The sequence below is a fragment of the Mobula birostris genome, chromosome 12 (assembly GCF_030028105.1).
Source record: "Mobula birostris isolate sMobBir1 chromosome 12, sMobBir1.hap1, whole genome shotgun sequence".
NCBI lineage: Eukaryota > Metazoa > Chordata > Chondrichthyes > Myliobatiformes > Myliobatidae > Mobula > Mobula birostris.
In genome coordinates this window covers 26,308,299-26,320,905 of record NC_092381.1, presented here as the reverse complement: position 1 = coordinate 26,320,905, position 12,607 = coordinate 26,308,299, and the positions used below count along the sequence as shown (strand labels likewise).

General features: G+C 40.7%; 1 protein-coding gene across 1 annotated transcript in view; it reads left to right on the top strand.

The window, feature by feature from the left end:
* LOC140205806 (dihydropyrimidine dehydrogenase [NADP(+)]-like) overlaps positions 1–12,607 on the top strand; it is a 927,724-nt gene that overhangs the window by 655,084 nt on the left and 260,033 nt on the right. Inside the window, exon 14 of the mRNA XM_072273510.1 lies at positions 9,506–9,670. Coding sequence (XP_072129611.1) covers positions 9,506–9,670 — 165 coding nt within the window. The remainder of the gene's footprint in view (positions 1–9,505; positions 9,671–12,607) is intronic.

Here is a 12,607-nt window from a genome sequence, read left to right as displayed (position 1 = left end):
TTCTCTGTGATGTACTAGGCTGGCATTGTGGGGTGCAGCATAAAAGAAGTGCCTGTGTAGCAATACAAGTGCCCGAATTGGAAAAAAAACTAGTGCTACCCAGCACACAGTCAATTAAGGGTTAGGTTGTTCATTGCAAAAAAAATGATGACCTTAAAAGTATTTTCCAAGCAGGTTTTCAAAATGATTGATAACTCCCACCCATCCTCGGGATTTCTTCCACAGTTCCAGATATAATTATCATTTTCAACTACCAATTAATTCAGTGTAAAGGAACGTCATGGCATTGTACGAAGTAAGGATGTGTCGGAACTTTTTCTCTCCTTTGTACTTGTTGTTGACTTAAATCTTTACTTTAATTTCTTTAGAGAAATTTGGATAGGTACATAGTTTGCGGACAGGGGTTGGTATGGACTGATATGGTCCAGCTACAGATTGATTGGACTAGGCAGAATAATAGCTTGGCATGGGCTAGATGGGCAGAATGGCCTGTTTCTGTGCTGTAGTGTTCTATGACTCTAACTGAGTTTTGATCTTTCTGATGCAGGGTAATTAACTAAAAACATTAATTGTTTTTATCTCCACAAATGCTGCCTGACCTGTTGAGTATCTCTTTAACATTTTGTTTTTATTTCCTATATCATCCATTTCAATGAATGTTTTCACGTGAAAATTGAAACATATTGTCCGAAATATTATGCAACATGACTTTAACCCACTGAATGTTGCAGTCAAACAATCAGGAAGCAAACAGCATCCATTGTTTTAATCAGGCTTAGCAGGATTTAGATCTGTTGGTAAACATCACTGAATGTGGATTTCATGTTCAGGAACTGAGATGGAAATGTATTTCCATTATTAATTACCGTGCATAAGAGAAACCTAAGTTTATTTTTGTTTGGGGAGGGTGGAGAATGGAGCAAATGGCCCCGAGAGGCATGTTAGACCAATAGGCCTCTGGAGAAAGCGGCATGCTTACAGCACATGGTTCTCCGCAGTACACAATGAGTTAGGCCTTGATGAAATGTTGGCCTCCGGAATAACGATAACAGTAGTGCTCTGGACAAGATGATTTTTTCTTGAGAATCCTAGATCCCACTCAATAGTCAAACCCAGTCCAGAATATATTACACCCAAGCCACGATGTTGTGAAGTCCTTAAAATTCAGTTGATAAAGCTCAAAATAAATGCCATGATTTTAACTGTTAAAAATTCAAAGATTCAAAATACACTTACAGTCAAAGTATGTATACAGGATAGAGCTCTTAAGGTTCATCCTCCTGCAAGCAACCATGAAACAAAGGACTGTACAGAAGGACCTGGGAGTGCTTGTGCATGAATCACAAAAGGTTGGTTTGCAGGTGCAGAGGCTAGCAAGAAGGCAAATGAAATGTTAGCCTTCATTGCTAGAGGGATTAAATTTAAGAGCAGGGAGGTTATGCTGCAGCAGTATAGGGTACTGGTGAGGCCACATATGGAATACTGTGTGCAGTTCTGGTCTCCTTACTTGAAGAAAGATATACTGGCTTTGGAGGCCGTGCAGAGAAGGTTCACCAGGTTGATGCCCGAGATGAGGGGGTTAGACTATGAGGAGAGATTGAGTCACCTGGGACTGTACTTGCTGGAATTCAGAAGAATGAGAGGAGATCTTATAGAGACATATAAAATTATGAAATGGATAGATAAGATAGAGGCAGGAAAGTTGTTTCCTCTGATAAATGAGAGTGGGACTAGGGGACATAGCCTCAAAATTCGGGGGAGTAAATTTAGGACGCAAAGATACTAGTCAAGGCCACATCAATCTTGTCCTTTGCCTCCTTCAATAACCTGAGGTAAATCCCATCAGGCCCTGGGGACTTATCCACCTTAATACTCATTAGGATGCCCAACATTACCTCCTCCTTGATTCCTCAACACCCTAACATATTTATACACCAGCACTGATCTTCTGGTCCTTCAAAGAGTGGTGAATCAGTGGAATTCTCTGCCCAATGAAGCAGTGGAGGCTACCTCAGTAAATATACTTAAGACATGGTTGGATAGATTTTTGCATAGTAGGGGGATTAAGGGTTGTGGGGGAAAAGCAGGTAGGTGGAGGTGAGTCCACGGTCAGATCAGCCATGATCTTATTGGATGGCAGAGCAGGCTTGATGCGCCAGATAGCCTACTCTTGCTCCTATTTCTTATGCTCTTATGTTCTTATGAAGCACGATGAAACTTGTTCAAAGATAAACATCAAACACCCAATGCATGAAATGAGCAAATTGCTCAAGCAGCAAAAACCAAGCAAACAATATATTAAATATCAACATAAACCCAGAGTCCAGGAGAATTCAGTTTAGTTCAATACATCAATGTGCCGCAAGCTAACTGCAGGCCACAGAGAACATTTGCTTGGATGTGGAGAATGTGAGTGAGGTACTTAATGAGTACTTTGCTTCAGTGATTACTAAGGGAAAGGATATGGGGGACCTGGAGATCAGTGCTGAGTGTAGAAATATGTTAGGGTATTTAGGGGTCAAGAAGGAAGAAATGTTGGGCTTCCTAGTGAGTATTAAGTCACCAGAGCTTGATGGGGTTTACCCCAGGTTATTGAAGGAGGCAAAGGACGAGATTGTTGGGGCCTTGACCAGTATCTTTGTGTCCTCTCTAGCCACAGGTAAGGTTCCAGAGGGCTGGTGAGAGGCTAATGTTTTCCCTCCATTTAAGAAGGGAACAAAGGAAAACCCTGGTAACTATAGATCGGTGAGTCACACGCCAGTTGTAGAGAAATTGCTGGAGAAACCCATGGCCTAATTAAGGAGAGCCAGCATGGCTTTGTGTGAGGCAAGTCATGTCTTAACAACTTGATTGAGTTTTTTGACAAGGTGATGAGAGAGATTGATAAGGGTAGGGCAGTGGATGTTGTCTACATGGATTTTAGTAAGGCGTTTGACAAAGTCCCTCATGGGAGGCTAATCCAGAAGATTAAGATGCGTGGGATCCATGGTGAATTAGCTGTTTGAGTTCAGAACTGGCTTGTGCATAGAAGACAGAGGGTAGTGGCTGATGGGACTTATTTGAGCTGGAGATCTGTAATTAGTGGCGTTCTGCAGGGATCTGTGCTGAGACCTCTGCTGTTTGGAATGATCTGGATGAAAACATAGATAGGTGGATTAGTAAATTTGTGGGTTAGCAAGATTGGTGGAGTTGTGGATAGTGTAAAAGACTAGTGAAGAATATAGCACGAAATAAATCAGCTGAAGATATGGGCAGACAAATGGCAGATGGAGTTAAACCCAGATAAATATGAGGTGTTGCACCTTGGTAGGAAAGATGCAAGGATACAGTACTCTGTTAAAGGCAAGATCCTTAACAGTGTTGCTGAGCGGAGAGATCTTGGGATCCAAGTTCATAATTCCTTAAAAGTGGCTATATGGGTCAATAAGGTGGTTAAGAAGGCTTACGGAATGCTTGCTTTTATTAGTCCATAAGACCATAAGATATAGGAACAGAAGTAGGCCATTCGGCCTATCGAGTCTGCTCCTCCATTCAATCATGGACTGATCCAATTCTTTCAGTCAGCCCCACACTCCTGCCTTCACCCCGTACCCTTTGATACCCTGAGGTATTGAGTTCAAAAGTCAAGAGGTTATGATGTAAATTTATAAAACTCTGGTTAGGCCACATCTGGAGCACTGCGTACAATTCTGGTTGCCCCACTATAGGAAGGACGTTGAGGCTTTGAAAAAGGTGCAGAAGAGGTTTATCAGGATGCTGCCTGGTTTAGAGGGCATGTGCTATCATGAGAGGCTGGATAAACTTGGGCTGTTTTCTCTAGAGCACCAGAGGCTGAGAGATCTGATGGAGGTTTATAAGATTATGAGAGGTTTAGACAGAGTAAACAGAGAGTATCTGTTTCCCAGGATTGAAATGTCTAATACCAGTGCACATGTATTGAAGGTGAGAGGGTGTAGGTTCAAGGAGAATGTAAGGATAGGTTTTTTACTCAGAGAATCGGGTATGCTTGGAATGAATTGCATGGTATAGTGGTAGAGGCATATACATTCATCATCATCAGGTGCCATACCCAGTTTGAGCTTTGACTGCCATGGCCCACACAGTCCTGTTTCGGGTCAAGTGGATCAGTTCATTGGTATTCATTTCCAGTTGTCTGGCTGCTGTCTCCATCATCATTTGTTTTTGTCTTCCTCTTGCTTTCTTCCCTTCAATCTTTCCCATAATTACCGTGCATTCTAACTCCTCTTTCCTAATCACATGTCCAATGAAGTTACGTTGCCTTTTCATGATCTCATACATTATTTCTCTTTTTGTGTTTGCTCTGTTCATGACATCCTCATTAGATATTCGTTTCATCCATGATATTCTTTGCATCCTCCTCAAAAGCCACATCTCTGCTGCTTCAATTCATTTCCTCATGTTACTAGATATTGTCCAACATTCTGAGCCATATAACATAACTGGATAGACGTAACATTTCAGTATTCTGAGGCAGGTTGTCATGCCTAGTTTAGTGTTGGTCAGTATACTCTTCATTCTCATAAAGGTGTCTTTTGCCATCCCTATTCTTCTTTTGATGTCCATGTCACATCTGCCATCTGATGTCACCCAGCTTTCTAAGCAGCAAAAGTTCTGTACTTGTTTTATGTCTTCCCCATTTACTTTCTGCCTGCAGATAGGATTCTCCTTCTTTTTGGATATCACCACACATTCTGTCTTTTTGCGATTGATAGATAGACCCATTTTTGCACTTTCTTCAACAACTATATCAATTAAGATTTGTAGTTCTTCCTCTGTAATTGCAATTAACACATATACATTAGAGGTTTCTAAGAGATATTTGGCACATGCATTTAAGGAAATGGAGGGACATTGTATTGTGTAGGTAGGAAAGATTAGCGTTTAGATATTTTTGATTTGCTTTTTAGCTGGTCAGCACAACATTGTGGGCTGAATGGCCTGTTCCTGTGCTATAATATTCCATGTTTTCTGTTATGTGCCCAAGACCGCATCGATTGCCCTGATTAAACTGCTCAAAAACAGCAAAAAAATAAGTAACCAGAATCCAGAACCGCTTGTACCATGAACCTCAAAGTCTCCCAAAACAAATCCACAGCCACAAGCCTTGCCAGTCAGTCCTTGTAACGTGGATCCTGTACTTTCCTTCGACAGCAGCTCGCAAGAGAGAGAGAATGACTGGTCAAAATAAAGGCAGACAATGCCGAACACCCACCCATCTTCCGCTCTCGCCTTCGTTGACTTCAGCCTTGCTCAACACCTCAAATGGAGAGAAGCAATGGAGTCAATCATGCGTACGTGCCCTGTCTCCAGGCTTCCAGACCACCCCCAACCTCATCGAACTCCCTTAGAGACAGCAAAACACCAGGTCTTTCAATCAGCCCAAAAACACACCATCAAAATGTAAATTGCAGATTCTAATCACACGCAGCTTAGAAATAGAGTCATATTTAAAGGAAGAAGGAGTTAAAGAATTAGTTTCATGAACTATCTGAAGGATGACACCATCTTGTTCGCTGGCATCGTCTTGAAGCCATCTATTTTCTAAATAAAAATATATATATTTTTAAATGAATTCTAGCTTTGTATATTGCAGAAAATATGGTAACAAGTTTGAGAACGTGCATCCACAAATGAGAATATCTGCAGATGCTGGAAATCCGAACAATAGACACAAAATGCTGGAGGAACTCAGCAGGCCTTTTGAGTTGGTCTAGCATTTTGTGTCTGTTGTTGAGAATGTGCATGTTCAATTTAAGCATAGAAATGCAGCTCCCAGAGATACCCTGCTCCATCACTGCATACAGGGTTACATTTCCTCACAAACAGAACATGTGCAAAACAACATGAAGCTCTAACAGATGTACTGTGGAGGGCACTCCAGCCAGTTGCATCACCATCTAGTGTGGAGGGGCCACTGCACAAGATGGGAAAGAGTTGCAGAACATTGTAAACTCTTCCACCTCCATCATGGGCACCAGTCTCGCAAGCATCAAGGCACCTTCAAAAGGCGAAGCCTCAAAAAGACAGCATCCATCATTAAGGATCCAGATCACCCAGATCATGCTCTCTTCTTAATGCTGGCATCAAGGAGGAGACACAGGAACCTAAAGGCACGCACTTAACATTTCAGGCACGAATTCTTGCCCTCCACCATCAGATTTCTGAATGGACAATGAACCCATGAACACTACCTCAGTATTCTTAACTTCTCTTTTTGTACCACCCATTTTATTTTATATATACTTATTGAAATTTACAGTTTTTATTATTATGTATTGCAATGTACTGTAGCCTCAAAGCAGAAAAAATCTCGACATATGCCAGCAGCTTCTGATTCCGATTACTCATTCTGAAGGGGACAGAAGCATGTCACCCAGAAGTAATTGCTCAATAAATGTTAATTACTAGCAAATCCAGACCATGAAAATTAGTTTTCTGAGGGTGGACTCGCCTTTGCTCAGGAAGAAAATCGATGTTGAGGGAAAAGATCCCCAAAATTGATTTTCTAAATAAAAACTCAAACAAGTTTTGACCTACTTTTTTCTCTCCATGCCATGTTTATTTCCTAATCTTCCAAATACAATCTGATGCAATTTGAGGAATCAAAGAAGGGCAGCATGTACGCAGTAAATGGTTGGGCTCTAACGAATGTTGATGAACAGAGAGACGGAGAGGTAGAAGTCCATAGACCACTGAAAGTGGCAGCGCAAGTGGATTGGGTATGGAAGAATGGTGGTGGATGCATGCCTTCAGCTGCCGTGACATAGAACGTAAGAGCTGGGAGATTATGTTGCAGCTTTATAGAACATTAGTTAGGCTATACCTGGAATACCGTGTGCAGTTCCAGTCATCATGCAGGAGGAAAGGTGTGATTGTGCTGGAGTGGGTGCTGAGGAGATTCACCAGGCTAGTCCCGGATTGGCACATTGTGATTATAAAGAGAAAATGTGTGAAAAGCTATATTTTTTTTTCCTGGAGGAAAGTAAGTTCGTTACTGGGGGGAGGTGGGAGCTGCTGTACATATGTAGTATTACAAGGGCATTAGGTTTGGAGGTAGTAAAAATCTTTTTCCTGTGGTCTAAGAAAGAGGACATATGTTTAAGGTGAGATGTAGGAGATTTAGAGGGAATCTGGGGGAGATTTTTTTCACACAGGAGGTGGCATGGATATAACGGGACTCAGGGCCTATTTCTGTGATATATGACTTGACTGTAACACCTGATTTTATTCTATTGCCTGGATACGATTTACATTTAACTTACGCTCCCTGATTCACATTCTCCTTTGCAGTGATGATTCTTCTGTCTAGTTTGCTGAAGAACCGCACTTCCTCTTAACTTGCTCGTAGACTGCAGTAGAGCACCGTGCTTCATCAAATGCTAGATAAGAGAAAGTCTGCATTCTCCCACTCAACAAAAATATTGTTAGCAAGTTGAACAGTAAGCCTCATTCTTTATCAGCTGACTGCAAAATTTTGTTCGGTATCCATTAACTATTTTATTTACCTTGAAGCCAATGTTCAAAATAAAGGTTTCAAAATACAGATAACTTATGATGTAGAATGATGGTGGTCACAAATTGAGCTAAAGTTAGCATACAGGCAGTCCTCAGGTTATAAGCACAAGAGATTGTGGAGATGCTGGAAATCTTAAGCAATACAAACAAGATTCTGGATGAACTCAGCAAGTCAGCCAGCATCTATGGAGGGAAATAAATAATTAACTTTTTTGGGCTGAGATTCAACATCAGATCTGATGAGGGGTCTCAGCCTGAAATATTGACTGTTCATTCCTCTCCATAGATGCTGCCTGACCTGCTGAGCTCCTTCAGAATTTTGTGGGTTCTGTTCTTGAGAAATGTTCACAACCTGAACTGTTTGTAAGTTGGAAACGAGCCTAAACAATGTCTGGGAGAATGTCACAGAAACAGCTGCAGTTGTGGCAAGAACAGCAGCCAGCCAGGTTCACTGCCTCAGTGAATGAGCAAATATGTCTGCCTGGCATTCCCAGTTCTGCTTAGCTTGTTCCAGCTTCCGATTGTTGTGGCTCAGGTTGGAATGTGGGGAGGAGAAGGAAGGCACACAGAAATGGCTTGTTCCCACCCAGGAGAAGATGTCAATAATCCACAGCAACTGGCAAATTTATCCCATCCATTCTGCAGTTCTCCCAAATAATCTGGGGAATACTAGTAATGTAATTCTGATGGACAAAATGTATTTTTTTATATCTTCGCAAGTATAAGAGGCTTGTGAGCATTTCATTATAATCCCAGTGCTAACTTTAGATATGCTAACCAATCCTCTCCATAATATTTTAATTCTCAAGATTTTCATCAATCTTACTACCAAATTATCTTTTTGCTATGGTTTACCAATTAAGGTTAACGTTGAGGCTAATTTAAACCTGAAGTCGTAATTTAATTTGTTATTTGGCCCTTTAACTGTCAAATAACAATGTTGAAGTGAGCATTACAGTGACCAACCTCTGAACTATGTGCACAGCATTAGCATGTTGGGAGATGTGTAATTATGTTTTGGTTTATGCACAGAAAACGGGTTCAACATTATTTTCATCTCTGAATGCCTGCAGGTCTTTTAAGTAATTGTGAATGTTTGAACTTTTCTGCATGATTTTATTGTACACTTTATAACTTTCTGCATAATGGCAATGTCATATTAAATGAAACCTATTACAGCATGTGCAATCTTTGGAAGAGCTGAAATTTGAAAAAAAATCTTTAACTTTTGACAAGTAAGGAAATTAATTTTTAATGTAAAGACTGTCTAAATATAAACTTAAGAACTTAAATGCATTGCAGAGTGTTTATTTTACTAGAGTATACAAATCTAAAAATATATTTCCTTCTATTATATCCTGCAGTTGTGAGATTTCATTAATAGTTAAATTAAATACAGCATAATAAATTAAATTGTTTTTTTTATTTTACTTGATCTAGCTGTAGCACCATATGGTATTTATTCATAGCCATTCTGGTAGATATCCACTATAAAGTTGATGTGAATAGGCACAAGTTAGGCTGAAGTTCAATGTCTAGTGATTTTCTTGGTGTTACACACCTATAGCACCAAGGTGAATATACCAGCTCCTTTATGAAGAGCCAAAGGCTTCTGAGCCTGGACAATTTACATTGCATTGCCAGCTGATAGTGCTCTTGCCTCTTTCAGTCAGAGGTTTCTAGGTTCAAGTCCCACTCCAGAGACTTGTGTAGCAGTGCATGGAATTTCCTGCAGATGTCGGAAAACTGAGATAAAAGTAAAAAATGCTTGAGATAGTCAGCATATGGAGAGAGCGCAGACTTGACATCTTAGGTAAAGCGACCATCCATTTGAACAATGAAGTTAGAAATTAAACACATTTTAAATCAAGGGAACCTGGAGTAAGCCAAGAGAAAATGAGAGGCATAAAAAATCATTCCTTATTATTGGCATGGATATCTTACTGATTTGTACATCTTTATTTAACAGGATATTGTGACCAATGTTTCTCCTAGAATTATACGTGGAATGACTTCTGGCCCAATCTATGGCCCTGGACAGAGTTCTTTCCTAAACATCGAACTCATCAGTGAGAAAACATGTGCATACTGGTGCAAAAGCATCACAGAATTAAAGGCTGATTTTCCAAATAACGTGAGTACCGTAACCGTTTTGAATTTGCCTTGTCGAGTTGTTCTTACATTTATGGAACTAAAGTTCTATTTTGTTACAGAAAGGGCAGGATAAGGATTAGCTGTATTTGTCACACACTCATCAAAACACCGAAATACTGTATACAGTGAAATCTGTCATTTTGTGTCAACAGCCAACAGAGTTAGAGGATGTGTTGGGGTGCATCCCACAAGTGTCGCCATGCTTCCAGCATCAATAGAGCATTCCCCCTACTTACTAATCTTAACCTTTGCGTCTTTGGACTGTGCGAGGAAACCCATATGATCACGGGGAGAACATAAAATGTCATTATGGACACCAGTGGGAATTGAGCCCGGATCTTACCAGCTGGCACTGCGGAGCAGTACACTAATCACTGCACTACCATTCCACCCCCTACTCTGCTCTGCTCCCCCCCTATGCTACTGTATCATACCACACAATTTACAAATTATCATCTTGACTTTCAATGTAGAAATAATCTTAAAATTCTTCTCACCTGAATATCTTTGGTTCTCCTGGTGCTTTGTGGACTTGCAAAATGAAGTAGGGACTGAGGAACATGTTCATTGTCTCCTGATTTTCAGAGTGCAGCCATAGTATTTAATAAAGTAATTAATATAATTTATGACAGGCCTTTTAGTAACTACCTACAAATACAGAGTGAAAACTTTAAGATTTATTACCTACTCATGGATGTTACTGCTCAGTCAAAATGAAGGCATAACAGTGAAACAGTTCATTGCTTTTTAAATAAGTCATAGAGAGAGCACAGAAACTTACACACCAGATCTACGCTGATCATCACCAAATTTCTCTCTAATCGTAACTTAACCCAATATATTCCCCCAATGTTGCTGCTAACCTCCCCAAATTCTGCTAAATATCCACATGCTTTTACAGTGGCCAGTGGCCAATGAACCTACCAGTCTGCAGTTTGGGACATGGGAGGAGTCATAGAAACTTCACCTCAACAGTCAGGATTAGACTTTAAGACTGTGAGACATTAGAGCAGAATTAAGCCATTCAGCCCATCACACATGTTCCACCATTCCATCATGGCTGGTTTATTATCCCTCTCAGCCGCATTCACCTGCCTTCTCCCTGTAACCTTTGACACCCTTACTAATCAAAAACCTATCAACCCCCACTTTAAATATATCCAATGAATTGGCCATCACAGAATTCCACCAATTGCCACCCTCTAGCTTAAGAAATTCCTCCTCATCTGTGTCCTAAAGGGACATCCTTGTATTCTGAAGCTGTGTCCTCTGGTCCTAGACGACTTCACTATTGGAAACATCCTCTTAATATCCACTGTATCTTGCAGTTGTAGCTAACAAAGTGGCCAGTGAGTGTATGTTTTAACATAGGATTTCAATCAATGGAGCTGCAAATCTAACCTGCAGAGAAGAATATGCAAAAGTAGGTCTACCAGGATTATAACCAACAGAGTTCCCGCTGATGGATGAGTCCAGAACCAGAGGCCACAGTTTAAGAGTAAGGGGTAGGCCATTTAGAACGGAGTTGAGGAAAAACTTTTTCACTCAGAGAGTGGTGGATATGTGGAATGCTCTGCCCCAGAAGGCTGTGGAGGCCAAGTCTCTGGATGTTTTCAAGAAAGAGATGGATAGCGCTCTTAAAGATAGCGGAATCAAAGATTATGGGGATAAGGCAGGAACTGGATACTGATTCTGGGTGATCAGCCATGATCACAGTGAATGGCGGTGCTGGCTTGAAAGGCCGAATGGCCTACTCCTGCATCTATTGTCTATTGTCTATTGAGTCTGGTAGCCATTTATTCTGAGAAGGTTGTATTTGAATTAACTATGTGAAAAAATGAATGTGTGGTAGCAGAATGGTGCAGTTGGTGTTGGTAAATTGATTTATGATTGTCACTTATATTGAGCTACTGTGAAAAGCTTTGTTTTGCATGTCATTTCATCACATCAGTGCACTGAGGTAGTAGATGGGAAAACAATAACAGAATGTAGAATTAAGTATTACAGGTACAAAGAAAGTGCAGTGCAAGCAGACAATTAGTGCAAGGCCATAATGAGATAAACTGTGAGGTGTACCAGGAATTAGGCTTCTTACCTAATAATGTGATAGAAACTGTCTTTGACCTTGGTGGTGCACACTTTCATGCATTTTTGTTTTACCTTCTGCACAATGGAAGGGTGCAGAAAGGAGAATGTTCAGGCTAGGTGGGATCTTTGACAACAGTGGTTGCTTCTCTGAGGCAGTGAGATTTGCAGGTGGAGTCCATGGAGGGGAAGGCTACTTTCTGTGACGTGTTGAGCTGTGTACATAACTCTGTCTAGTTTCTTGCAGTCTTGGGCAGAGCAGTTGCCATATGAAGTCATGATGCATCCAGATTGGGTGCTTTCTGTGGTACATTTATAAGACTTGGTGAATGTCCCAGGGGAAATAACTGCTCCCTCTCAGCTCCAGTGACCCAGTGTCAAACTGGTATTATGAGCTGATTGTGCATCTTGGCTGTGATACGGTGTGCTGGCGTTAGAAAAGCTCCAGAGGAAGTTCATGAGAAAAATCCCAGGTATAAAAGAGTTAATATATGAAGAGAGTTCGATGCTCAAGGCCCATATTCACTGGAGATTAGAAGAAAGAGGGCAATCTCACTGAAATCTGTTGAATTTTTGGAAGTTAAAAAAGTTATTCGTGAGGTTGCATTTGAAGAATTGTGTACTGTTTTGGTTACAGGAAAGGTATCACTAAATCAAAAAGAGTGTGGAAAAGGCTTATGTCAGTAATGCCAAGAGTAAAGTGTCTGAGGCTGTTATAGGGAGAGGTTGGCCAGACTAGGTCTTTTTCCTTGGAATGTAGGAGAGTGAGAGAGTGATAACACTTGTGGAAATGTTTTAAATTGTGAGAGGCATAGTAACAGTCTTTTCCAGC